Here is a 23,228-nt window from a genome sequence, read left to right as displayed (position 1 = left end):
TTTGTCATCAAGGTCGTGATCTCCCTAAGTGGATCATGAAGATCATTTTGGTGAATGACTTATGTTTGTAATGTGTTTTCTAGTTGATCTTCCTTTTTTTTTATTTCTTTTTTATTTCTTTTTTTATTTTTTTTTCTTTGGTTAGTCCACTCAGTTTGTAGTCCTATTTCTCTGTTTTCTTAACAAATAGCTTCTTAGCTCTTCTTATAATATAATATATATATATATATATTTGCTTGCAATATAATTCTGCTTAGATATCTTTCATTAGTTACATCACATTGGATAGCTTATTGTGAAGTTTGGTGATAAATGGTTGCTCATTTTGGGGCGTTGAATGTGCAGCAACTTTGATAAGCAAGTTCTGGTGGACAATCTACTTACAGTCTGATATTGATTTGGTTTAAGAGCATGTGGCTTGTCTCATCATAACTGTTAAAACAACCTTGGTGATAAGTGTTTGCTCACTTTGGGGCTTTGAATGTGCAGCGACTGGTGACAAGCAAGTTCTGGTGGACAATCTACTTCCAGTCTGATATTGATTTGCTTTTCAGAGCATGTAGCTCGTCTGATTATAACTGTTAAAACAACCTCTTATTTCTTATGGTTCTGAGGAAGTTGGAGAGGTCATTGTGGTGTCTAAGTTTATGTCTCATGCCCCAACAGATGCATGCTTTAAAACTAGTGGCTGTGAGCGTGCTATATATTATCATTAAAAGAGAGTATAGAAGAAAAATATAATAATAAATAATAAAAACAACCCTCAACAATTAGCCAAAGTGGTTCTAATAAAATAATTGGATGTAGAGATTATTTTTTATATATATACAAGGATGGCAATTCACCCAATCTATTGAGACTTGTTCGAATTAACATGAGAAAACCTTGATTTTTTGGGGGTTTTTTTGAGAACAAAACTGCAGGAGATCCTATTTTAGCTTAAATCAGTGATGGGATAAGATACAATCAAATCCTTTCAAGCTTTGCTAATCCACAATAATTACAGAGTTTATGTTTTTTTAATCCATTTAAAGTTCCATTACTAATGATAATAATGAAAATTCAGAAGGCTAATTCTATGAGGACTATAACTCATAAACTCTTTGCAAATTCAAGTCAAGTGTAGTGCTGGAGAGAATTTTAAGTAAATGAAAATTTTGTTTTCTAAATTTACCTTCATTAGCATTCAGCAAATCTAATAATCAAAATTAAATTTTCAAATTTGTGTCAGCACTGCATACCAATTTTCAATGAGAGACCACCTTGTGTGGCTTGAAAGCGGGAATGGACGAAGCCATGCATCCCAACACTCCACCTCCCAAATAAGCAAAATTTGCGGGATTATTCTGGAAATTTTTTTGCCACACAAGAAGGCAACCCCTGCAGATTAAACAAATAAATAAGTGAATGAATAAATTAAAGTTCATGTGATACGACAATCCAATATATTTAGGTTACAGATCAATGACATGCAAAAGAACGCATTAGCAACCTACCTCTCTTGGTGGAATTTCCTACAAGAAGAACAAATAGCCCTAAAGCCATGTTAAATCGTCAGGGGTGTGCCTCTCGGTAAAGCAAGTAGGGGCGGGGCCCACGCACACATAGGCATTGAGACCACCTACACACAACCACCGTTCACATCTCCCAAAAATGTGCCCTCAGCCGAGAATCGAACACTCACCACTCGTGAAAAACTTTATCGGTGATCCGTATATCAATAGACCATTTGGTCGTTGGCTCGGTGGAATGTCCTTTAATAATAATGTTCAGAACTCTAAAAGCATACCGGGAGTTTTCACTTTCCTGGCCCAGCAGAGCTGGGACAAGAGATTGCAGTGGAATTATGGCGGCAAAACGCAGCTCAACGTTTTCAAGATCTTAATATGATATGGTTGAGTAATTGGGTTACAATCATCTTCCCTTGGCTTATCATCACCACCTGGACCTGGGATTGCATTGGCATCATTCCTGTACAGCATAAACATTTACTGAATGAGAAAAAACCTTGTCCACATAGAAAACAAGTAGAACAGCCAGCTTGTAAAATGGAGAATACCACACAATCCACAACATTGAAATGATTGTTCACATGAGGCAGATGGGCCCATGGTAAAGAGGTTGTTCATCCCATCATAGGCAAAATGTTTGTTTCGCAACTCAGTGTCATAGGTCTGATGCAGCTTGTCAGTAACTCTTCTACAAATGTCCTTCCCAACGACAGGGTGATCATCTTGAAAACCAGCTATGATGCGATTTTTCATAATGTCAAGCCGAATTTTTCCAACATTGCTCTAAGGGCATTAACTGTCATTAACTGTGCTAACAAGCATCTTTCCTGCAGGCACATGCTTCTCAGTAATTTCTCTAATACTGATGGTCTCTTCCTGTTCTCAGCTTCTATACGGAGTACTGGCCTCAATCATGTAAGCAGTGGGGGCTTCTTTATTTCTTCTTCTAATTACACTGTTTCTATTGCAGGTTTCCAGTTTCTACTGCTGATGTCCAGATTGTTGCGGAATTCCAAAGCCTTATTTCTGCATTGCAAATCGTTTTGGCTCAATCCCTGCGGATTCAGAATATCTTCATTGGCGATCCTCATATTCCTTCCCTGCTGCATATGAATGATACTGTTTGCTCTTGGCATCTTCAATCTTGGATTTCCAGCCTTAACCGTTTGCTCATTGATGCCAATAGTCCTCGTATTCATATTATACCCACACATTGGTTGAGATTTGCCTCCAAGCTTGCTGTTTTCGGGTATAACCATCATGAGTTGACGCTTTTTCACTCCGGCCGTGACCTTCCTCAATGGCTCATGAGAAGTTTTTCTGATTCTTGTTTTGTATTTTAATTTGTTCCTACTAGTTTTCTAGCTCTCTGTGTTTTTTATTAGTCGTGGTTCTTTTGTTGTTTTTGTACTTGTTATTTCTCTTTTTCTGACTTTTTAATAAAATTAGCTCCTGGCTCTTTATTTTCACAAAAACAAACAGAGCGATCATCTTCATATTTCAAAGACATCTGATTTAACAGTATAACAATCAGGTGACCACAAAGAACAAGCCAATCCAGATACACAACAATGAACAGAAAAAAAAATCTCAAACTACTTGCATTGTATTGGTAGAAGTAATTATCCTCATGCCTATGTCAGTCAGCGAATAGGGACCTAATACAGCCACCCTTTCTTTTCCTTTTTTACTTTTTCCTGGTTCCCTAGTGAAGTACTAACCCTCCGTTTGGTTCACGGAATAAGCATGAAAATGAAAATGAGAGTGGTGGATGGGGATTGGGGATGGGAATAAAAGTATAGGGATAAGAATGAAGATAGTGTTTGGTTAGAAGGAATAAAAAGTGGGAATAAATAAAAAAGTAAGAAAGAGAAATCATATAAAATTATTTTTATATCCTTTAAATAATTTCTAATTTGTATAAATGTATGTGTGCTGGTATGGCTAAAGCGTGACTCAAAATCATCCACTTCTCTGTCGCTAAACAAGTTTGGGAGTACTTCTTCCGATTACTTAATTTATCTCATTTACCGTTTTTTCTAAGGGATCTATGGGGTCGTTGAAGGAACTTGCTTACATCCTGAGAAAAGGGCCTTTTGTGGACTTAGTTGCGAAGGAAATTGTTTGGAACATCTGGATAGTTGAATGATTGTATTTTCAATGCCATTTTTTTGCATGCTCAGTGTCTAATTGTGAAAATTGATCGAATGATTGTCTCTTGGTGCTCTGCTATTGCAGAAGGACCTATAGCAAAGCTGGAGGAGGATATCAGAACGGTCAGACGCAGTTTGGAGTTTCTCGGCCCTCGGGTGAAGGACTTTGAGATGTCTCGGTCTTCAGAGGAGACACGTGATCCTGACTCTGGCTAGTTTCTTTTCTGTCTCTCTTTAGGGGCTTGTGCACCCTCTTTTGTTGTACTTTTGTTGTTGCTACTCATCACACCTAGTGGTAGTAGAACTCTGTATCTTCCTTTTTATTAATGTATTGTGGTTTATCCACCTTTTAAAAAAAATGACTTAAAAATAATAATCTATATTATTAATATTGTTATTATTTTATACTATGCAAACATCTATAGTTCATTATTTTGTACAAATTGTCTAAATCCAAAAACGTAGCTTCTAATATAAATAATCTATGTTATTGTGTTAAAATACAAATTCAAAATGTTGATATGCTAAAAAAAAATTGTAATAATCACAAAAGCAATATATACACAAACACATTTTTCTTTTTTTTTAATTAATAAATATAACAAAATAATATTCATAAATTTCTAGAATTTATAATTCAAAGAGATAATGCATTTTTCACCGATACACAAAATAATTTTGTACAGATTCCATTTTCTAATAAAAAAAATATAAACTATTTTAATATTAAGAAATAAATATTTGACATTTTCCAAGTAATTAACAAAATATTTATATATTAATTAAGCATTAAATTAACAAATAATGCAATTAACAAAAAATCATTTAAACAAATTAACATCTAAATCAATTATTAAATATAATAATTATTCAACAAATAATCTAATGAATAATCAAAATTTTCATAACAGTTAACACAACAAATATCTCATATTTTTTCACAACAATTTTCATAACAAATAATAAAAAAATATTTAACAAATATCCAACAATAAATTTATATTTAAATTTTTATTTACTATCATCTTCTATCATATCCATATAATTATCATAAAAAAATTTATTTTTCAATATCAATACGTAACAAATGTAGCATTATAACTGAGTCGTTACAAATTTTCAGGTCTCACAATTCATCTATCCTATAATTCATTTTAAAATTTTTAACTTTTTTTAAACTATAACACTATGATACTATCAAAGCACAACAAATTTGGACTCATAGGTCTTCTCAATTTTCGGGGGCTTCGCTTTCCTTTTTTTACTATTATCCTATAATACTATCCATATAATTACTTTGAAATTTTTAACTTTTTTTTACTATAACACTTATTATATGGCCCCTTCAATTTTCTATAGCCTCATAATTTTTGTTTTTATTATTTTTTGCTAACAAAAATAATATAAAAACCTTTTATTTTATTCATTATTATTCTATGATAACCTATCCACATAATTATAATTTTAAAAAATTTAATTGATTATTAATTATAAAAATATATATAAATGGTCGCATCGAAATCAAAAGGTGAAGAGTGAACTTAACGAGCTAGCTAAGGGTTATATATTCCAAATTCTCAATGAAGAGGGGTTGCGACAAATGTGAAATCATTTTTATCATTATCGTGTGGTTGTGCTTCGTGGCAATTGCGGTGCTGGTTAACTTTTTCTTCCATTTCCCAAAAGACCTTAATCCATTAGATTTATTAACATTCTTTGCCGCGGTTACAATTGAAGGCATCATAATAGTTTACCTATTATTCTACAAGTACGTACGCTGATCGGGATTGGCCCTCCCAGATTATTCTGAGTTTATTCTCATGCTTAGCAGTTTTAGGGTTGTAGGGGGCTTTGATGGATCCAAAAAATCTCACGACCGACGTTAAATTTCGAGTAGTAGGTGTTGCACTATTTGTCAATGCAAACCTCAGCATTATAGAAGGCAAAAGAAAATCCGGTGATCAGCCTCCATCATCATCCATGTGATCATAACCATCAATCACTACTCAATTTCTCCTCTTAATTTAATTTCCTCTCTCTCTATATATATATAAATATACTTGCCAATTTTATTATGTATCCGATTAATAAATATTTTTTGATATATACGTGTGTTTCTATGGATGCAAGTGGCGACTTAAAGCAAGGAAATAAGAATTAAGTTGCACCATTTTATGTTTAAGTTTAGAATTTTATTATTGTTAGTTATTATTTTTAGTAGTAGTATTATTATTATTGTCTTGTTTCAATAAGAATAAGCTCGAAAAGCATTTATTCTTTTGGTATGCATGCATGTACAATTGTCAATTAAGTCCAAGATTCCATATATAAGGAAAGTCTAGTTACATTTGCTTCTTAATATGTAGTAGTCTACAAGTTCAACATACAATCTGCAAAATATAATACTGATTGCACATATAACATACATGTAGGCTTCAAGTAAGAATTAAACAGAGACTAAAATATATTCAAGCAATAAGTAAATAGAGACTAGAATATATAATGATGCGTAATGTCAGGCTCCTTTTTGACACCAAATGTTTGTTTTTTTGTTTTTTTTTTTTTTTCCAATTCTTAAATTTTTTTCATGAGAAAGATATTTAATTATTATTATGTTTTTTATATTTAAAGGAAACGAAGCTGCAGGCACGCTAGGCACCACAAACTCAGCTGGCCCAACAGCAGGCACCGCAGTCGCTGGCCCAACTGACCCAGCGGGTGCAGGCTCTGAAAGCTCTGCAAGCCCAGTTGGCCCAGATTCAGCAGGCCAAACAGAAGGCACCGTAGATTCAACAGGCCCAACAGCAGGCACCGCAGACGCTGGCCCAACTGACCCAGAGGGTGCAGGCTCTGCAAGCTATACAAGCCCAGTTGGCCCAGATTCAGCAGGCCCAACAGGCTCCGCAGGCACAGCAGCAGCAGCAGCCACTGCCTCCTCATGGCTGAGAGGCCACCAACATCTTTCAACGCGAGGAAAGGCCACATGTGGTTGAGATTTGTCTTCTGATTTGGGAAATTTTAGGGCTTTGTGTTTTTAGCTTGCTTTTTTGTTTGCGAAATTGTTGCTCTTATGGTTTTAATGAAGGTGAGAAATTTATGAATTTGTCTTATTGTATCTAGGTTTCTTTTTATATTATTTGGTTGATGTTCAGGATTTGGTGTTTTGTTATGATAAAGTTGAGATTTTTGATGTGTGGATTTATTAGAAACAGAATGTGGTACTTTTATCTCCAAATTCATTAATTTGCTGAGATAATTCCAGCTACAGTCTTAATAAAATAGCATATAATATTTCTCTTGGATGATCTTAATTTTTCCAACATCACAGCAGCTCAGCATGTAAATAGTCACCTGCTCATTGACAATAACAACACTTCCATTCATGGTGTAAATTTGTTCCTGTGTGTGCTAAACAATCTTACAAATAAACAGAAAAAAATCACAAATTGTCAAACTGACGCAAGAAGCCAGAGCATTACTAGAGAAGATATTGCGCTCAAAAGCCACGTGATGAAAGCAAACGCTATTGAGATTTCATACTTATGACATGCATGTTGAATATATGCTCTGCAGTAGTCCACATCTCTATCAAATAGAACTGCAACTCCAGCTGAAGAGCATGCAGCCGCAAGTGATAAAGTCGCTGTTACCTATTGATGTCACAGCAACATAAAAAAATATTATCGCTATTAAATATTCTTTGAGAGGAAAGAGGGAACAACATGCTTCGATGCACAAGACCATAAGATAATATATGTATATATATATCTATATGAGATAACACAAGGAATGCATGATTGTTTAAACTTTAAAGCAAGTCATAATGGACCTAAGTCACATATTTGAAGATGCAGTACCAAATCAAATCAGTGATACATTCTCCATATTGTGTTTAACCAAACAATTGATCATATTCAGGTAGAGCACTGGGAGATAAATTTTGAATCATCTAATGCATCTGTGTATCAGTCAAAAAGCCCAATCTCTCCCATTGACGGATTACACAGTCAAACCAAGCTGGAATATTCATGAGTTTTGACATAACAAAACTTGCTACTTCGAAAAGGAGAAGATTCCAGAACCTCCATGCACAGGACAGATTAAATAATTCTCAAGAACAGACAGCTACAAATAATCAAAATAATCACCCAGCAACAAATGGCTTTACAAGACAGATCAATTTAACAATAACATCATCGGCACTCAGAAATTGATCTGTTGCCACATATTAAAAAGTACTCTTCACATGAAAAGTAAACAACTCTCTTCTGAGATATACATTACGGGGGAGATCAGTTTTGCAGCATATGTCAAAACAAGAAATAGAGTAATAGCAGACATGATTCCCAAGTCTGACCTTCCATTTGGCTTGCCAATAAATGTTTTTTAAAAATTGTAAATGAAAAGAAACAGTGCATGCTTGTTCACTAACTTTAGCATGTGAAACTAAACAATAATATAATAGAACTCAACACAAGTGACTGACATGAATTTAGACCATCTTGTTATCTACATGAATTTTGAAAATTTTCCTGATCTTGTTATCCACATGAGGATGGACAATCCTGACCACAATCATGCTTGCCCCTTCATCCACAGAATAGACAATAAGCATTCCTAGCCAAAATATGGTTTACACTTAGCAAAATAAACAATATGCTTCCACTTTGATTTGGAATGTCACGGGTGAATAAGTAATCAATTCTCTTATTTTACAAACCCAAAAAAACAAAAAGGAAGATCACTTATTTGTCAGAATGTAAGTGACAATAAAAGACTGTATCCAGGCATATAGGGAGTCAAGCATGTCAAGAGAATGTTAGTGTCACTAGCTTAAGGCAACAAGCATGTGTAGGTTAGATCAACATGAGTAATGTTCTTGTGTGTTAAATAATTTAGGAGTAAATCTTGAAGGATATAACTTTACCCAGTCTCCCACAACAAACAAGCTAACTAGAACAGCACTGCAAAGATCTCTTTTAATCCACATAGCATAGAAATCTAGACAAGCCAGACCAAAGCTCCAAAGTGCTTGCAATCCCATAGAAGCAATCAAGTAGCTGAATTCAAAAGATAAAATATAAGATTATATAAAAGACATACAAAATCAATATCACGATAACCTCTCCCATAAAAGAACAAGTTTTGTTATTTTTTTCCCCGAATGCCAGTCAATAAACCACTCACACATTAAATAAATGGTGAACATTACAAATCGAAGAAAGACGTGGCCTTCTGTGATGCAAGAGCTTGCCCAGAAGGTTTACAAAAATGGGCTGAGAGAGGATAAAAACGTGGGAAAAAAAGGGCACAAAAGCAGACATGCCCAGTATAGAGTCTCATGCCGCATGCGTCCAGCATGTATCCCAGGGTACTTTAGATTGAGGTTGCTTCACTGCAATGCCTCATCAGTGTTTTCCTCAAACTGCAAGATTGCAGTGTTGGTTGTGGAAAACAAGTTTTCACTTTCACAATATCAACAAAAGAAAAAAAGAAGACTTTTTAGTAGCTACAATCCCAAGCCTTTTCATAGTTACCAATTGAAAAAACTAGAAGGATATCCAGCTCCAAAATGCATGTTATATGATAGAAAGAATTGTTAAGCAGCGGTTCAATGCATCAGATTAACACTAACACCCAGATAATTCCGAAGTAGCAGTAAAAGTTTCAACCCAAAAACCAAGCTTTTATTTTATTTCATGGAACAAACGACTAAAGAAGCAAAGAGAGATTAAAATTAAAATTAAAATTAAAATTAAATAAATAAAAAGAAGAAGAAGAAGACGAGAAACAATTGCATACCAGAAGGCAGTGTAGTTGGAGAAGCCAAAGGCGGAGACCATGAAGGCGATGGAGGAAGCGGCGAAGAGAGACTGGCCGATCCTCAGCAATAGACCGCTCAGCGTCCCCGGCCTGCCAACCGCCACCTTCATCGCCCTCAAGACCTCAACCTCGGAATGAAACCAACCACTCAAATGCCTTCAAATCCTCCAATTGGGTTGCCCTCTTTGGATCTATCAGTGATGCCGGTGGAATTATACTAGATTCCCACTCTCTCCGTCGAAATTCTCAGCCAGGCTTCGTGTGATTTGGGGAGTTAGGTTGAGAGAGAGAGAGAGAGAAGATGAGAAAGTGAAACGGGTGTCTCGGACTTGTCATCGCACTACTGTGTAATAAGTATTCTACATTGCTGATGACCATAATCGTATAGTCAACAGCGTAGACAAGCATTTTTCCCTCTAAAAAAATTATATATAATATATATTTTTAAATTATTTTTATTATTTTGACATTAAAAAAGAAACAATAGTTCAGTGATTGTTTACTTTAACGCATGTGAAAAAATAATGGTTAACAATTGTAATTTTGTTTGCACACTGTACACTAAACTCCAGTACTATTTATTAATTCTCATGCGAATTCCATAGGAAAGAAACAATATTTTTCCCTTTCAAAAAAATGTATTATAGAAAAATTTATCAATACAAATCATTGAATCACTGTAATTAATGCACATATCTTTTTTTAATAATGTTTCTAGTCTTTGTTAAAAAAATCATTTTTAATTTATTTTTTTGTTTTTTTCCTACTTTTAACATATGCTAGGAAAACGATATGGGTTTCATGCAGAGACCATTGGGACACATTTGGTTGTGATTGGATTTTAAATTTAAACTATTTTTGAATAATTATATTATATATGGATTAAAATTAATCATTATCAACTGTTAATGAATTTAAATAGTAATTTATAAATTATATTAATTAAGAATTAAAGTGATACTCTAAGTCTAACGCAATCTTAAGGATAATGTTTGAAGGCTTACCAGAGTTTAAAAAAAAAAAAATAGGCTAGTTTATAACTTGTTTTCAATACAAATAAGTGCATGGGATAATTTTCTCCTATTTTTATATTTGTATATCCTGTGGATATTGGCTTGTATTCATGTTATCTGCTATACTCCCTCCATTTTTAAATGAGGGCATGTTTGGCTGTAAAATAAAAAAATATGGCATAATTTTATTATGTAGGAAGTGCAAGTGATTATTACGTAAATTATAAGCATATTTTTATTCCTATAGAATGAGTGTTTGAGTTCACCAAAAAATAAAAAATTACGGAGATCGATCGATCGGCAAGCTAGACCACCGGTGGACCTGTACGGCCATCGTGAGTCGGCCGGAGCATAGGGTGGATCACCGGGTAGTCACCCGGAGGCTAGCCAGGCGAACCACCGTGGATGTGTGTCACCGGGAGGCTAGCCGGGCGAACCACCGATGGATCGCCCGGCGTGTCACCGGGAGGCCGGTGGGACCCGGTGGTTGGGTCGGTGACCCGGGATTCTTGGGAAGCTCTCACGGACCACCGGTGGATCGCCGCGTGTCACCGGGAGGCCGCTTTGGGTCGAGATCGAGCGAGCCACCGGTGGATCGGTGGTCTGTCTTTGGATCAAAAGAGAGAGACTTTTCATAATAAAAAAATATTCCACTAAGAGTGGAATATTTTTTTATGCTTATAACTCTTTATATTACGCCATAATTTTATACTCTAAAAATAAGACTCAAACGACTAATACGGCATAATTATCGAAAAATATTAAATTATGGCAGTATTGATGCAGTTATGCCATAATTCTGGCTTATCCAAACAGGCCCTGAGTGTTATTTTAAAATGTTGCACAAAGAAATAAGAAAGCTAATAAATCTCCTAAATTTTGAAAGAAAAAAAAAACCATGGAAAGAAACCATTCCCTTAGATAAAAAAAAATTAATTGCTTCTTTTTTTAGACTATTTATTCTATTAATACTCAATCTTTAAAAAAAACACTAAGATAATTATTGAGTATCAATATGGAGGAGAAAGGTAAACTATAATAATTTTTTTGTATTATAAAATAATAAGTATTTTGAAAAAAAATCAATTTATTGTTTAAATAAATTGTGATTTATTCACTTTCTTAAAAAAATCACTAAAACAATGTTTATTTAAAAAATGAATATCTTCAAATTACATTTTGACACCCAAACTAAAATCTTTTTTTAGTAAAATAATTTAATAATTTAATATAATAATATTTAATTAACCATAAGCAAACATTCTATTGTACTTAGGAGCTCATTAGATGAGTACGCATGAGTCAAATGATCAATTCACACCGCTAACACATTACTCATTCATTTTGTAAAAAAAAAAATAACTAAATATCTAAAATCTAAATTATTTTAGAGGGACTGAAACTCATATGTAAAATAACTTTTTTCTGTTAATAAAATACAATACTTTTTGAAAAACTTTTTTTAATGTTCATTACTTCATTTAGCTGCCTACCATTATTAGAATTTTTTTAATGTCTTTTATATATACAATATGCTGTGTATGTATTTTTTATATGATTTTTTTAATATATATTTTGAACTATAATCATTTATAAAATAAATACATTTTTTAATTATAATTAAAACATATAAAGAATAGAAATTTCAAATGCATCACAATATTGATGGAGGAAAGGTATAACGCCATCAGTGACGCAATAATTTCAAATGCATCACAATATAAAGGTAGCGCAATATGCTGTGTAACGCAATCAGTGATGCAATAAAAGCTGGCGGGTAAAAGAAAGTGCAATATTCAACGTCTTTGGGAGTGAATGGATTACGTACATAGACTGATTTTGTATAACGCCAGCAGTGACGAAATGAAAAGGTCTTTTCTTTTGAATTTTTTTGTTTTAGTACACGACCTCTCATCAATATATATATATATATATACATATGATATGCATGGATGAAGGAGTAGGGAAAGGGGTGCGCTCAAGAACAAACAGGGACTCTGATATATTACCTATTGGTTTTAGAGGAGATGGCTGCTTCTATTCATGGTTTCACGCTTAATACTGGAGCAAAGTTCCCCTCTGTAGGCCTTGGCACATGGCAAGCTGAGCCTGGCGTTGTTAGTCAGGCTATCATCACCGCTGTTAAGGTTTCTACATTTGTTTTTTATCTCTTAATTTTTTGGATGATCTTAAAATGTGATTATTCTTATTACTGAATGGAATTGTCTGTTTTTTCTCTTCTTTTATTTTAATGCAGGCAGGCTACAGACATATTGATTGTGCACCGCCTTACAGAAATGAGAATGAGGTATATTAATAATGTTTATGTGTGGATTATTTTCTTAATCATATATAACCATGATGGTTTTGAGTGACTAGCTTGACAATTGAGCCTAAAGTTTTTAATGAAGGCATTTATTTAGTCATTTAAGCTTAGATATTCTTTGATCTGATTTCTGGTGATCATAGATTGGTTTGGCTTTAAAAAAGCTGTTTGATGATGGAGTGGTGAAACGTGAGGAACTATTTATAACCTCCAAACTCTGGTTTGTTTCTTCCCATGCTCATAAGTTCAAATGATTGTATGCAAGTTCATGTAATAGCGTCAAGATTGGTTTGCAGGTGTGCTGATCATGATCCAGAAGATGTACCAAAGGCACTAGAAGCAACCTTGAAAGACTTACAACTTGACTATCTAGATCTTTATCTGGTACTACTTTCTCAATAGCCAGAACTTTTGGTTTTGCACAATTGATCAACATTTAGCTATGAAGATTCATGTTATTAATGTATATATGTTATATTGATTATCATTGGTTCTTTTTATTGCTCCACCATTGAAATTGTGATTCTAATTTTGAAGATCCACTGGCCTTTCCGCGCTAGAAAAGGGACTAAAGTCAGTGAATTACTTAAAAACATTGTCCCAAGTAACATACCTGGAACCTGGGCTGCAATGGAGAAATTATACAGGTCTGGTAAGGCTCGCGCAATCGGCGTTAGTAATTTTACCATCAAGAAATTGGAGGATTTGCTTGCAATTGCAAGTATTCCTCCTGCTGTCAACCAGGTGGAGTGCCATTTAATTTGGCAACAAACCAAGCTTCAGAAATTTTGTGATTCAAAGGGCATTCACCTCTCTGTGAGTAGCCAAAGTATATATATTTTTTTTTGTGGAACTTTTTCATTTTTAACTTCTAGTTTGTTAACACTATTGTCTAACGTTCCCATAGGCATATTCTCCTTTGGGATCACCAGGTACAAACTGGATATGGACCCATGGAAATGTCCTTGATAATCCAACATTAAAAAAGGTTGCAGAGGAATTAGGCAGGACTCCAGCACAAGTTGCACTTCGCTGGGGGATCCAAATGGGGCATAGTGTTCTCCCAAAGAGCACAAGCGAAAAAAGAATAAAGGAGAACTTTGACATATTCAATTGGTCCATTCCTGATGACATGTTTGCTAAATTCTATGAAATAAAACAGGCAAGGTCCTTCCCATGCCAATTTAGTCAAATAGCAGCAGTTTTTATTTTCTATTTCTTATGCACATTTTTTACAAGTCTTCCAACTAATCTCATTTGAACAACATTGTATCTGATACATGTAAAATGTTGTTGCAACAGACAAGGCTTATAAAAGGTCATAAACATTTCATTGATCCGGAAGGCTTGTACAAAACTGAAGAAGAACTTTGGGACGGAGAGATCTAATGCTGATTGGGCAGGCAGGAATTTGAGTTCTTCTCTCCTCCAAGGCTGATTGAGTTCTGTTCTAGTTTACTAAATATAAATAAATTATCTATCTCAGGAGAGTGCTGCCATATAGCGGTTATTATACTCTTTGTAATTTTCTTTCAATCTAGTATTTCTTTTGTTTTTCTGTCTTTTTATCTTTATATTTTATTCAATAAAACATGGTTTTATCGTTTTTAAGGGTTAATTATCCTTGTTTCTCACACTTGGCGTGCATAATTAACTAAGTATACTTTTATAGAATTTTATTGATCCACGTTTGCCATATGGTTTGGGACTTGATTCGGGTTAACCCGGTTCATTGACAGACAACTCAGAGCTCCACGTCTGAGTACTAGTCGGGCTCGGGCCCCGCGCTAGCTACTAAAACCCCAAACGAGCCGGGACAAGAGAGTGCTTCGTTCCTCTCTTAAACCCTAGGCTACCCTTCCTACGAAAACGATGGCCTTCTCCGCCGCTTGCCGCCGGGCTTCCTCGGCCGCCGTTTCGGTCTCCCTCCGTGCCCTTGGAACGCGTGAGATCGTCCGATCCTCGGCGCTTTCCGAGCCAATATCCATGCGGTCCATCTTGTCGTGGAGACACGCTGTAGGATGCCCGAACACCCACTCTCTCGCGCGCTTCTCTTCCCTGGCTTTGAAGAAACCGGCTTCCGATGCTGGTCTCCTTAAGGTCATCGATTTTGAGATCAAGTGCGCCGAGGAGTCGGACCACCACGACCGGGTTAGCAAATCCCTTCTCCTTTTCTTCTCCTTTTTCTTTTTCAAGCTCGAATAATGGTTGAAGCACTGTTCTAAAAGCGTTTCTTTTAGGTGCCTTTAGGTTCTGTGAAACTTCAATGCTTGATTCATTGCATAATTGGTGTAGGATTTGCATTTCTTTTCAATTTGAAAAATTTTATCTATCTTGAAGCTAAACAAGTTCTAAAAACTTCTCATTTTACCTTCTTTTGGATAAAATTTATAGTAGCCCTTGTTCCCTTTTGTTTGTTCATGAACAGGTGGAGGAAATACCAGAAGCGTTCCCCTTTCAAATCCAAGATGATAAGGGGATGAATGTGATTACACTAAAGAGAACATATCAAAATGAGAACATTGAAGTCGTAGTTTCCATGCCTGCCCTTGTTACTGGAGAGGAGCCAGAGAATGCTGGAGAAGGAGATAATGATGATGAGCATGAGAAACCCAGTCAATCTAGTCTTCCGCTTGGAGTGGTCATGTCAAAGAAAGGGGGTCCTATTTTGGAGTTCAACTGCACTGCCTATCCAGATGAAGTTGTGATAGATAGCTTGTCTGTTAGAGAGAAAGAACAAGCTGGGGAAGACTCCCTTGCCTATGAAGGGCCTGATTTCAAGTAAATGTTCACGGTTCACGTCTCCTTCCTCTGTCAATTACTTTTTTCTTTGTTTATAATAATGTCATGAATTTCCTTTCTTTTGGCTCTTTGGTTTTAGTGATCTGGATGAGAATCTTCAGAAGGCCTTCCACAAATATTTGGAGCTAAGAGGCGTCTCTGCCCTCAACACCAACTTCTTACATGAGTATATGATTAACAAAGACAGCCGGGAGTACTTGTTGTGGCTGAGAAATCTGAAGAAATTCATTGAGAAGTGAAAAAGGTAATATTCTTTTCCATTATTTTTTCATTTATGATGAAATTCTAATTTCCATGCAATGTATACACCTGCTTACTGGACAAAATGTTTGTTAGATGGCAATATATGAATTGAACCGTAGACTCTAATTACCATAATTTGGAACTTAAGATTCCTTAGCAGATCGAAAATGTGCTCTAGAATTTGGTTGATCTAGTCTGCCTCTTCTCTAGGTTTAATTTTCTAGTTTAATTTCCTGAATGAGACGAAATGTAGAGGCTTTTGAAATCTTTATCCTGGAGGTTTTTATTGCTCTAAGCATTTTATCTCCGCACATTATATGAAACTTTCTGAAGTATTGCCATGGTTCTTCTTTACTATTCTAACAGCAATGATGTCCATTTTCATTATCATTTTTCACTCTAAATGTGGTTCTCTTGTCATTAAACATTATGTTATCAAGAAGTAGATGCCTATTAAGTCCTACCAGTTTCTTCATATTGCTAAATCGAGTTCTCCAGTATCTAATTCGCATTTTGCATTGGCTACTGAATAGATAATATTTCATTTTATACCTTTTTGTTTATGCTGAAAATAAATATCTACTGACTGTTGATTATTTTTTTTAACCTATTTTAGGTGGTTCCAGGCGAATGGATGTCCATTACTATTGTTTGGCTATGATTAGATCATGGAAGAGCTAAGACATCATGTAGTTTTTACATTTACAGTTTGGGACTTGATGATAGAATTTTTAGAAAAAGAGCTTGAAATTGTTCTTTGATCATTTTGGTACCAATCAAGTGATTGGCTCCATATGAAACATAGCTTTCTACAAGTTTCTAATGAATTTATGTGGGGCAATTTTGTTATAGTTCAAATTTATGTATGATGACCTGTTGATTGTTTCAATACGTCACTGCAGTCAAGAGACTTGAATCTGGTTGTAGGGTGGAAATTTGTCAGCTTGCAATGACAGCATTATTTCAAGTTATTCTCCAGTTTCTTCAATTCAGTATATTACATACATGCAAATAAGCATGTAAATGTATGTAATATACAAGGACGTGTCATGAATCTGATCTGGGCGGGGAATGGAATATCACCGGGGAGGAATGGAGTATCACTCTCCTATATGGTTGAAGAAATTCTGAAAGGCATCGTTGTCACCTATCTCGCCATTCAATCACCTGTACCTTCCACTCTTGTTTGCAACTACTATGGCAGTCAAGGACCACTCCTAGTACATGGCGACGAAGCATTGCTGCCCTCCTCAGGCTTCTCCAACATTTGGACTTGAGTTCTATCGTTCTGCTTCTTCTACAAACTCTTTATTGGCGTGCAATAGGAAGACATTCAGTGGACCAGCCTTTGAATTTTTCTGATTCTGGACATGTTCTATACTTCAATTATAAACTGAATCACCACGTTAGATGTGGGATGTGATGTGTAGAAATAACATGGATTGAATGCTGGAAAGCTCTCTTGCATATATGACGAAATAAGACGCAATAAGAAATGTCGTAGCAAAAATATTAATAAATGAATTGTCATTTTGAGTTGAGAGCCAGGGGAGAGTCATTAGTGTTAATAAAAGGACAGAATTGGCATCTGAGATATGGCACCTGGGAAATTTGGTTGAGCGAGTCCAAATCCTATTTTCTGGTTGGAGAAATGTCCTGGCATCCCTTCAATTTCTCTAATATTGAGCCTCCCCTCTTTTATTGTGAAGATGGCTACTATGCAATATGCATTACCCACGGATTCTGTTCCTCTAATCTTGGATCTGGTTCCAAGCAATTGTCCTCCTTCAACCAAAGTTAGAAGATAATGGATGATTATTTTGAGCTCAATACAGGAGCAAAGATACCATCTGTTGGATTTGGCACATGGAAGGTACCTCCTGGCTTGGTTGGAGATGCTGTCATTGCGGCTGTTAAGGTAAGTTTTGAAGGATATATGTGAAGGGAGAAACATCAAAATTTCTGAATACTTAATTTTCACTCAAACAGAAAAATCTCTACTCCCCAACCAAATACAAAATTATGGTAAAACAAATTTTAAAATCCACGTACCTCCAATTATATTCACCTTCAAATCTAAATTATTTTGCATCAAGTATAACCAAACGCTACCTAAATGTTTGATATCTGTTCTGAAATTTTGGTCCTTATGATGAAAAATTCTGAGGTTGTAAAAAGCCTTTGAGAAGCTGACTTGAATTTGTTGATTGCAGGCTGGTTATCGGCATATTGACTGTGCCAGAAAGTATGACAATGAGAAGGAGGTGCCTAATGGAAAAAATCCTTGTTTCATAACTTTTGGGTTTATGCTTTGATGTTTTGACATGCTTTTATGATGGCACAGATGAGCCAGAATAGGTAGTAAAGCTGGTTTGGTATTCTTGCAGATTGGAGCTGCTTTGAAGCACTTGTTCTCCAATGGAGTGGTGAAACGCAGTGAACTCTTTGTCACTTCCAAACTATGGTGAGATGAATGTCTTTGTTTGTTCTCTGACAAATTATTAGTTTTTGACTTATTTATTATGAGTAAAGCAACATAAATTGGAAGAGAAATTTATTGCTTTTTCAATCAGAAATCATTGCTTTAATTTTATTTTAAGTTGCTGTGATACTTATTTTCTATGCTCTTTCTCAATAAATATTTATCAAAATCACTTACGATCACCCAATTCTCACGTTCACAGCAATCTAATATATCTATTTGCATGCATGCATGCATATTATATATGCATGTTAATAGTAGTACTAATGATGCAACTCATGCAAGCAAGGGAAAATGAAATACAAGATAATCTGATTATCTGTTCTTTTCTGAGAATTATGGCGTTGAACAGGTGCAGTGACCATTCGCCTGAAGATGTATCAAAGGCTCTGACCCGAATACTGGAGGATTTGCAGCTTGATTATATTGACCTTTTCCTTGTATGTTGAACAAAATAAATCAAACTCTTTTAAATTCATACTTCATTTTCACAAATAACTTCTTACTTGATGTGCAGATACATTGGCCAATTCGCACAAAACCTGGCACGTTAGGATTTGAGGCAGAAGTCATGCTTCCTTTATGCATGGCTGAAACATGGACTGCCATGGAGGGTTTGTATGCATCTGGGCAGGCAAGGGCCATTGGTGTTAGTAACTTCTCAACCAAGAAGTTGCAAGACCTGTTAACTCATTCCAAAGTGCCACCAGCCGTCAACCAGGTTGAGTGTCACCCAGTTTGGCAGCAACCTGTGCTTCATAACTTGTGCAAGTCCACAGGCATCCATCTCTCAGTAATGCAAAAAGATACTAGATTATATAATTCATTCATTCTGCTGACTTTTATCAATTTTCTGTTTTTTTTTTATTGATTTTGATCTTGATTTTGATTTGTCTGAGTAGGCATATGCTCCATTGGGCTCTCCAGGATCATGGATCAAAGGAGAAGTCCTCAAGGAACCAATTCTGTTGGAAATTGCAGAGAAGCTTAACAAGTCTCCTGCACAAGTTGCTCTACGTTGGGGTATTCAGAGCGGACACAGTGTCTTGCCAAAGAGCACAAATGAAGCTAGAATCAAAGAGAACCTTGATTTGTTCAGTTGGACCATTCCTCAAGATCTCTTCTCAAAGTTCTCTCAAATCCAACAGGTAATAATATTATTAGATACGTAAATACTGTCCAAATTTATATGGATGTTTATTTATCAGTAATAATCCCAATGTGATTTGCAGGCAAGGCTACTTCGGGGTGATTTTGCAATCCATCAAACTGGTAGTCCTTACAAAAGCCTTCAAGAACTCTGGGATGGTGAGATATAACATCATCAAGTTGAGAAAAATCTTTACCCTTTTTTTTTTTTTTCACTTTGGCACTCTGGCACTCTGGCACTCTGTTACTCTGTTACTCTGTTACTCTGTTACTCTGGTCTGTTGTTTTCATGCTTCCTAAAGAGCACAACTTGTAATAATACTGAAAAATAGTTAATAGCTGCTATGTTGTAACAAAAACTGACCAAATTTTTTCTGGCTGATGATTTTCAAGATACCAATCCAAGCGAATTGTTTTGAATTCAATAATAAATTTGTTCCTGTTGTTATAATAAACAAAACAATACCGAACGGCCATAATAACAAAAGGTGCCATCGTCCTAGTCATCGGCTTGAGATACGTGCACACATACACACACGTGGCGTTTGATTAAAAGGCACTAATCTCGAGGATGAGAATATGGATTGATGGGCCCACGATTCACGGTAAAAGTAGGAAATTAGGAATAGGGGAGTGGAGAGGGGTATGGTTATTCACTTATTCTAGAAGGTTGATTGGTTGTGGAGCTAGGAAGAAGAAAAGAGCTCTCCTCACACAGTGTAGTATGTATGGATGCACTGGTGTGAGCGTTCTTTTTTCTCTTTGAATGCTTTCTTCTTGCACTATGTTATTTGGTGGTGGATGATTACTATGTTACTTGTTTCACTGGAATGTTAGGCTTTCAGTTGAGAATCATTTCATGGTTTGTATTTCCAGATCTATTCATTTCTGAAGATTTTTATACGATCTATTATAACATTTGGTGCTTTCTTTTTTCTTTACATTTTTCATGGCTGAATCTACTACTAGATTTAAGGATCTTACAGCCAAAATGGACACAATATTAGCAGTTATGGATCAGCATGAGGAACGTATTATTAGCTACTAGAGCAATCTTTTGCCACTATTTTTAAATATATTGAAAACCATAAGGCTCAATCTTCAAACATTAATGCTATGCAGCAGCCACTATCTCAACCTGTCTCTGATTTAGCCTCTCCCACAAAACCACGCAATGCTATTCCCTTGCCATTTCAGATTGACTTTCCAAGGTTTGATGGTTCTTCAAACCCCTTGCACTGGATGGATATTCAAGGCGGAACAATTCTTTGACTTGTATGATATTACCGATCCTGATCGAGTGAATATCGCGGCTATTCATATGATATGGAGGGTGAGGTGATTCCTTGGTTTCAGTTGTGGGAGAAATGTGAGGAGTTTGTTTCATGGTCTTCCTTGGCTAAAGCACTGAAACTTGCTTATGGTCCTTCTCTTTTTGAGTCTCCAAGATATGCTTTGTTCAAGCTACAACAGAAGGATACTGTTTCCAATTACTATTTCTCATTCATTGATCTTGCCAGTCAGGTTGAGAGATTATCTTCTGCGGCTTTAGTTGATTGCTTTGTCAGTGGACTTGAGAGGGAAATCCAGAGGGATGTCATTCTATGGCAGCCGGAATCTCTTACAAAAGCAGTGGACTTGGCGAAGTTTTTTGAAGAAAAATACCAGCTTCATACACAGCCTCATACTTCTTAAATCAAGTATATTTTTTATTATCAAATTGTGATCGTTTTCTAATGTTAAGTTCCGATTAATGTCAATGTCATAGAGAATGCATTGGCGGAACTTGAGAGGTTACTCCTCATATATGAAGCTTCAAGGGATTGGTTGGTGAGGTTTTGCCTGCGGGCTTTTGATTCCACATCCTTTCAACTGAATTGGGATCTGGGCAATATGTTATTTCATAGTGTTGCTGAGATTTTTTTTGCTGGAAAGTACTCATTGATGTAATTCTGTGATGATGATTGTCTGCTAGCCTGCTCTTGGCCAAACCAAAGTAGATCTTTTATTTTTGAGTTGCTCATTTTGTTTGATTTTTCTGGAAATGGGACTTGCTTTGTTTTTTCAAACTCATAATGCAAAACAGATGAGCTTCTACTTGGAACAGTTCGCCCCTCTGTTATTATTAGAAAATGAATGAGCTCAAATGCAAAGGAGCTTGATTGCCTCTAACAATTTGGCTCTATGTTGGAATTTAGATGAATCCTGCCATATTTCAAAACTTCATGTATGGCAAATTGTTTCACGCTGGGGAGACATGCTACCATTATAAGGATATTGATGATGTGATCATATGTAGGCATGCACCATGTTACTTAACTAGATTTCCAACAATAGGTTCAGTCGCATCTGTTGTTGTTATGCTTGTACTTTTTCCAGCTGATCCACCGATAATGGCATACACTTGCCACAAAAGGACAATGCAGACAACCTAATGCAGATAATTCTTTCAACAATTTTTTATGTTTTTTTTTTATGGCAGTCTACAATCGGTGGAGAGACAGACACCAATGTGTGTTGCCACTATTGAGTTCGTTGATCCATGGGCACCTGTGATGGTCAGTATTTGTTAAATCTTTGATATTAAATTACTAGAACATCCAATTCTATCTGTTCTTGAATTTTATCTGCTAGTACTAGATTTGATGTATTTGTTTGTCTGTTAGTTCATTTGAAGCCTCTTATAGATGATATATTCCTTTATTATGTTCTCTTATCTTCGTCCATATTTCTCTGTTTGGATCAGTTTCGCATGTTATTAGCAATAGCAAAGTTACATATTTCTTGATAAAAATGGTGGCAATACGATCAAACACAAGCAGCAAGGGATGGAAACTGATTCTCTGACTTTTGTTATGGAAATGAAATTCATGTCAAATGTATATCTTAAGTTGTTCATCATCTTTCCGTGTCCAAGGTGTCTGTGTATGCTTTTTAATATCCTTGGAAAGAGCTGCTGCCTTTTCTTTTATTGTTTACTATTTGTAATTTACTCTATCAAGTTATAACTTACCACAAATTGGTGATAGGTAGTTATTCTATTTTCCTTCATTAGTCATCCATCTGCTGAAATGTGTGTTTGGTGAAATTGCAGGTTGCCAGACAAGTTTCCTGAGGGATCTCATGTGATGATTGTTGGCTTGCAATTGGCATATTTTATATTTCAATTGATTTAATGCTTATGTCCCTTCCATCTTATTTAGCCCATGGACCACAACCATTGTTTGTCAGAGGTACACTGGCTGTTTATTTTAGCAGGTTGTCTGTATTGCCTCAGTCCCTCTATTTTCAATCTTCAAATTTTATTGTTTTTGGAAGTCATGCCTGAGGATTTTAAACTTTTCCAAGAGTTGGTATTTGTTGAACTGGTAATGCATGAGAGAGAGAACTAAGAAAATTTATTTGTATTAGCTTGATGCTTCAGGTTGCAAGTGTACACAGGAATTATTGCCCTTGTGAATGAATTAGGGTGCTTTTTCTATCAGCTTTTGCAACAATTATTAACACGGATTGGTTCTGGGCTTAATGTGCATTATTCTTAACCAGGTTTATCATCCGGGGATTGGGAGATCCAGGAGACGCAGTTTTGGTACTTGAAGTTTGGCGCGTTCTTTTTTGCCGTACTATTTTTCTAAATAGAACTTTTTGGGGTCCGCATATACAGTTCCCTCTTTTCAGTGTGAATGAGTTTTGTCACTTTTGTGCAGCAACAGAATATTGCATTTC

General features: G+C 35.7%; 6 protein-coding genes and 1 long non-coding RNA gene across 10 annotated transcripts; 6 read left to right on the top strand and 1 right to left on the bottom strand.

Annotated features, from left to right (window-relative positions):
- Positions 1-2,080: 2,080 nt before the first annotated feature.
- On the top strand, positions 2,081-2,938 carry LOC120265801. 4 transcript variants are annotated; one of them, XM_039273772.1, is made up of 3 exons: positions 2,081-2,225; positions 2,345-2,409; positions 2,482-2,938. In XM_039273772.1, the coding sequence occupies exons 1-3, from the start codon at positions 2,206-2,208 to the stop codon at positions 2,622-2,624; spliced, it is 228 nt and encodes a 75-aa protein (XP_039129706.1). In that variant the 5' UTR covers positions 2,081-2,205; the 3' UTR covers positions 2,625-2,938. The 4 variants fall into 4 exon arrangements, with proteins under 4 accessions (XP_039129706.1, XP_039129705.1, XP_039129704.1 ...); XM_039273771.1 differs by having other exon boundaries at positions 2,081-2,358; XM_039273770.1 differs by having other exon boundaries at positions 2,081-2,379.
- Positions 2,939-3,718: 780 nt separating this feature from the next.
- On the top strand, positions 3,719-6,657 carry LOC120265355 (S-antigen protein-like). The gene is made up of 2 exons (XM_039273228.1): positions 3,719-3,875; positions 6,296-6,657. Exons 1-2 carry the CDS (start codon positions 3,719-3,721, stop codon positions 6,655-6,657), a joined length of 519 nt encoding a protein of 172 aa, XP_039129162.1.
- A 346-nt stretch (positions 6,658-7,003) lies between these two features.
- Positions 7,004-9,810, bottom strand: LOC120264268 (CASP-like protein 5B3). Its single transcript, XM_039272069.1, has 3 exons — positions 9,467-9,810; positions 8,592-8,724; positions 7,004-7,314 (listed from the first exon to the last, which is right to left on the bottom strand). The coding sequence occupies exons 1-3, from the start codon at positions 9,595-9,597 to the stop codon at positions 7,114-7,116; spliced, it is 465 nt and encodes a 154-aa protein (XP_039128003.1). The 5' UTR covers positions 9,598-9,810; the 3' UTR covers positions 7,004-7,113.
- Positions 9,811-12,459: 2,649 nt separating this feature from the next.
- LOC120264569 (NADPH-dependent aldo-keto reductase, chloroplastic-like) lies at positions 12,460-14,412 on the top strand. The gene is made up of 7 exons (XM_039272390.1): positions 12,460-12,647; positions 12,758-12,808; positions 12,970-13,046; positions 13,123-13,210; positions 13,364-13,642; positions 13,734-13,988; positions 14,129-14,412. Exons 1-7 carry the CDS (start codon positions 12,528-12,530, stop codon positions 14,213-14,215), a joined length of 957 nt encoding a protein of 318 aa, XP_039128324.1. The 5' UTR covers positions 12,460-12,527; the 3' UTR covers positions 14,216-14,412.
- A 229-nt stretch (positions 14,413-14,641) lies between these two features.
- Positions 14,642-16,729, top strand: LOC120264349 (uncharacterized protein At2g39795, mitochondrial). The gene is made up of 4 exons (XM_039272158.1): positions 14,642-14,977; positions 15,255-15,607; positions 15,708-15,872; positions 16,488-16,729. Exons 1-3 carry the CDS (start codon positions 14,699-14,701, stop codon positions 15,865-15,867), a joined length of 792 nt encoding a protein of 263 aa, XP_039128092.1. The 5' UTR covers positions 14,642-14,698; the 3' UTR covers positions 15,868-15,872; positions 16,488-16,729.
- Positions 16,730-17,669: 940 nt separating this feature from the next.
- LOC120265651 (NADPH-dependent aldo-keto reductase, chloroplastic-like) lies at positions 17,670-19,727 on the top strand. The gene is made up of 7 exons (XM_039273604.1): positions 17,670-17,789; positions 18,085-18,135; positions 18,259-18,335; positions 18,706-18,793; positions 18,871-19,146; positions 19,256-19,501; positions 19,586-19,727. Exons 1-7 carry the CDS (start codon positions 17,679-17,681, stop codon positions 19,670-19,672), a joined length of 936 nt encoding a protein of 311 aa, XP_039129538.1. The 5' UTR covers positions 17,670-17,678; the 3' UTR covers positions 19,673-19,727.
- Positions 19,728-20,181: 454 nt separating this feature from the next.
- LOC120264545 lies at positions 20,182-23,129 on the top strand. The gene is made up of 3 exons (XR_005537463.1): positions 20,182-22,060; positions 22,597-22,735; positions 23,049-23,129. It is a non-coding gene; the product is annotated as an uncharacterized LOC120264545 (long non-coding RNA).
- Positions 23,130-23,228: the final 99 nt, after the last annotated feature.

This window comes from Dioscorea cayenensis, chromosome 7 (assembly GCF_009730915.1).
Source record: "Dioscorea cayenensis subsp. rotundata cultivar TDr96_F1 chromosome 7, TDr96_F1_v2_PseudoChromosome.rev07_lg8_w22 25.fasta, whole genome shotgun sequence".
NCBI lineage: Eukaryota > Viridiplantae > Streptophyta > Magnoliopsida > Dioscoreales > Dioscoreaceae > Dioscorea > Dioscorea cayenensis.
This window is presented reverse-complemented; position numbering and strand designations above follow the sequence as displayed.

Bases quoted from the DNA above. Each gene is read 5' to 3' on its own strand.
- LOC120265801 (XM_039273769.1), top strand. From the start codon at position 2,145: ATGTTTGTTTCGCAACTCAGTGTCATAGGTCTGATGCAGCTTGTCAGT. The intron at 2,410-2,481 runs GTACTGGCCTCA...TTTCTATTGCAG, and splicing joins GTTCTCAGCTTCTATACGGA to GTTTCCAGTTTCTACTGCTG.
- LOC120265355 (XM_039273228.1), top strand. From the start codon at position 3,719: ATGATTGTCTCTTGGTGCTCTGCTATTGCAGAAGGACCTATAGCAAAG. The intron at 3,876-6,295 runs GCTAGTTTCTTT...TTATATTTAAAG, and splicing joins GACACGTGATCCTGACTCTG to GAAACGAAGCTGCAGGCACG.
- LOC120264268 (XM_039272069.1), bottom strand. From the start codon at position 9,597: ATGAAGGTGGCGGTTGGCAGGCCGGGGACGCTGAGCGGTCTATTGCTG. The intron at 8,725-9,466 runs GTATGCAATTGT...TTTTGAATTCAG, and splicing joins TCCAACTACACTGCCTTCTG to CTACTTGATTGCTTCTATGG. The intron at 7,315-8,591 runs GTAAAGTTATAT...TGACATCAATAG, and splicing joins TGTTTGTTGTGGGAGACTGG to GTAACAGCGACTTTATCACT.
- LOC120264569 (XM_039272390.1), top strand. From the start codon at position 12,528: ATGGCTGCTTCTATTCATGGTTTCACGCTTAATACTGGAGCAAAGTTC. The intron at 12,648-12,757 runs GTTTCTACATTT...ATTTTAATGCAG, and splicing joins CTATCATCACCGCTGTTAAG to GCAGGCTACAGACATATTGA. The intron at 12,809-12,969 runs GTATATTAATAA...TGGTGATCATAG, and splicing joins CTTACAGAAATGAGAATGAG to ATTGGTTTGGCTTTAAAAAA.
- LOC120264349 (XM_039272158.1), top strand. From the start codon at position 14,699: ATGGCCTTCTCCGCCGCTTGCCGCCGGGCTTCCTCGGCCGCCGTTTCG. The intron at 14,978-15,254 runs GTTAGCAAATCC...GTTCATGAACAG, and splicing joins AGTCGGACCACCACGACCGG to GTGGAGGAAATACCAGAAGC. The intron at 15,608-15,707 runs GTAAATGTTCAC...CTTTGGTTTTAG, and splicing joins TATGAAGGGCCTGATTTCAA to TGATCTGGATGAGAATCTTC.
- LOC120265651 (XM_039273604.1), top strand. From the start codon at position 17,679: ATGGATGATTATTTTGAGCTCAATACAGGAGCAAAGATACCATCTGTT. The intron at 19,147-19,255 runs GTAATGCAAAAA...TTGTCTGAGTAG, and splicing joins CCACAGGCATCCATCTCTCA to GCATATGCTCCATTGGGCTC. The intron at 19,502-19,585 runs GTAATAATATTA...TGTGATTTGCAG, and splicing joins AGTTCTCTCAAATCCAACAG to GCAAGGCTACTTCGGGGTGA.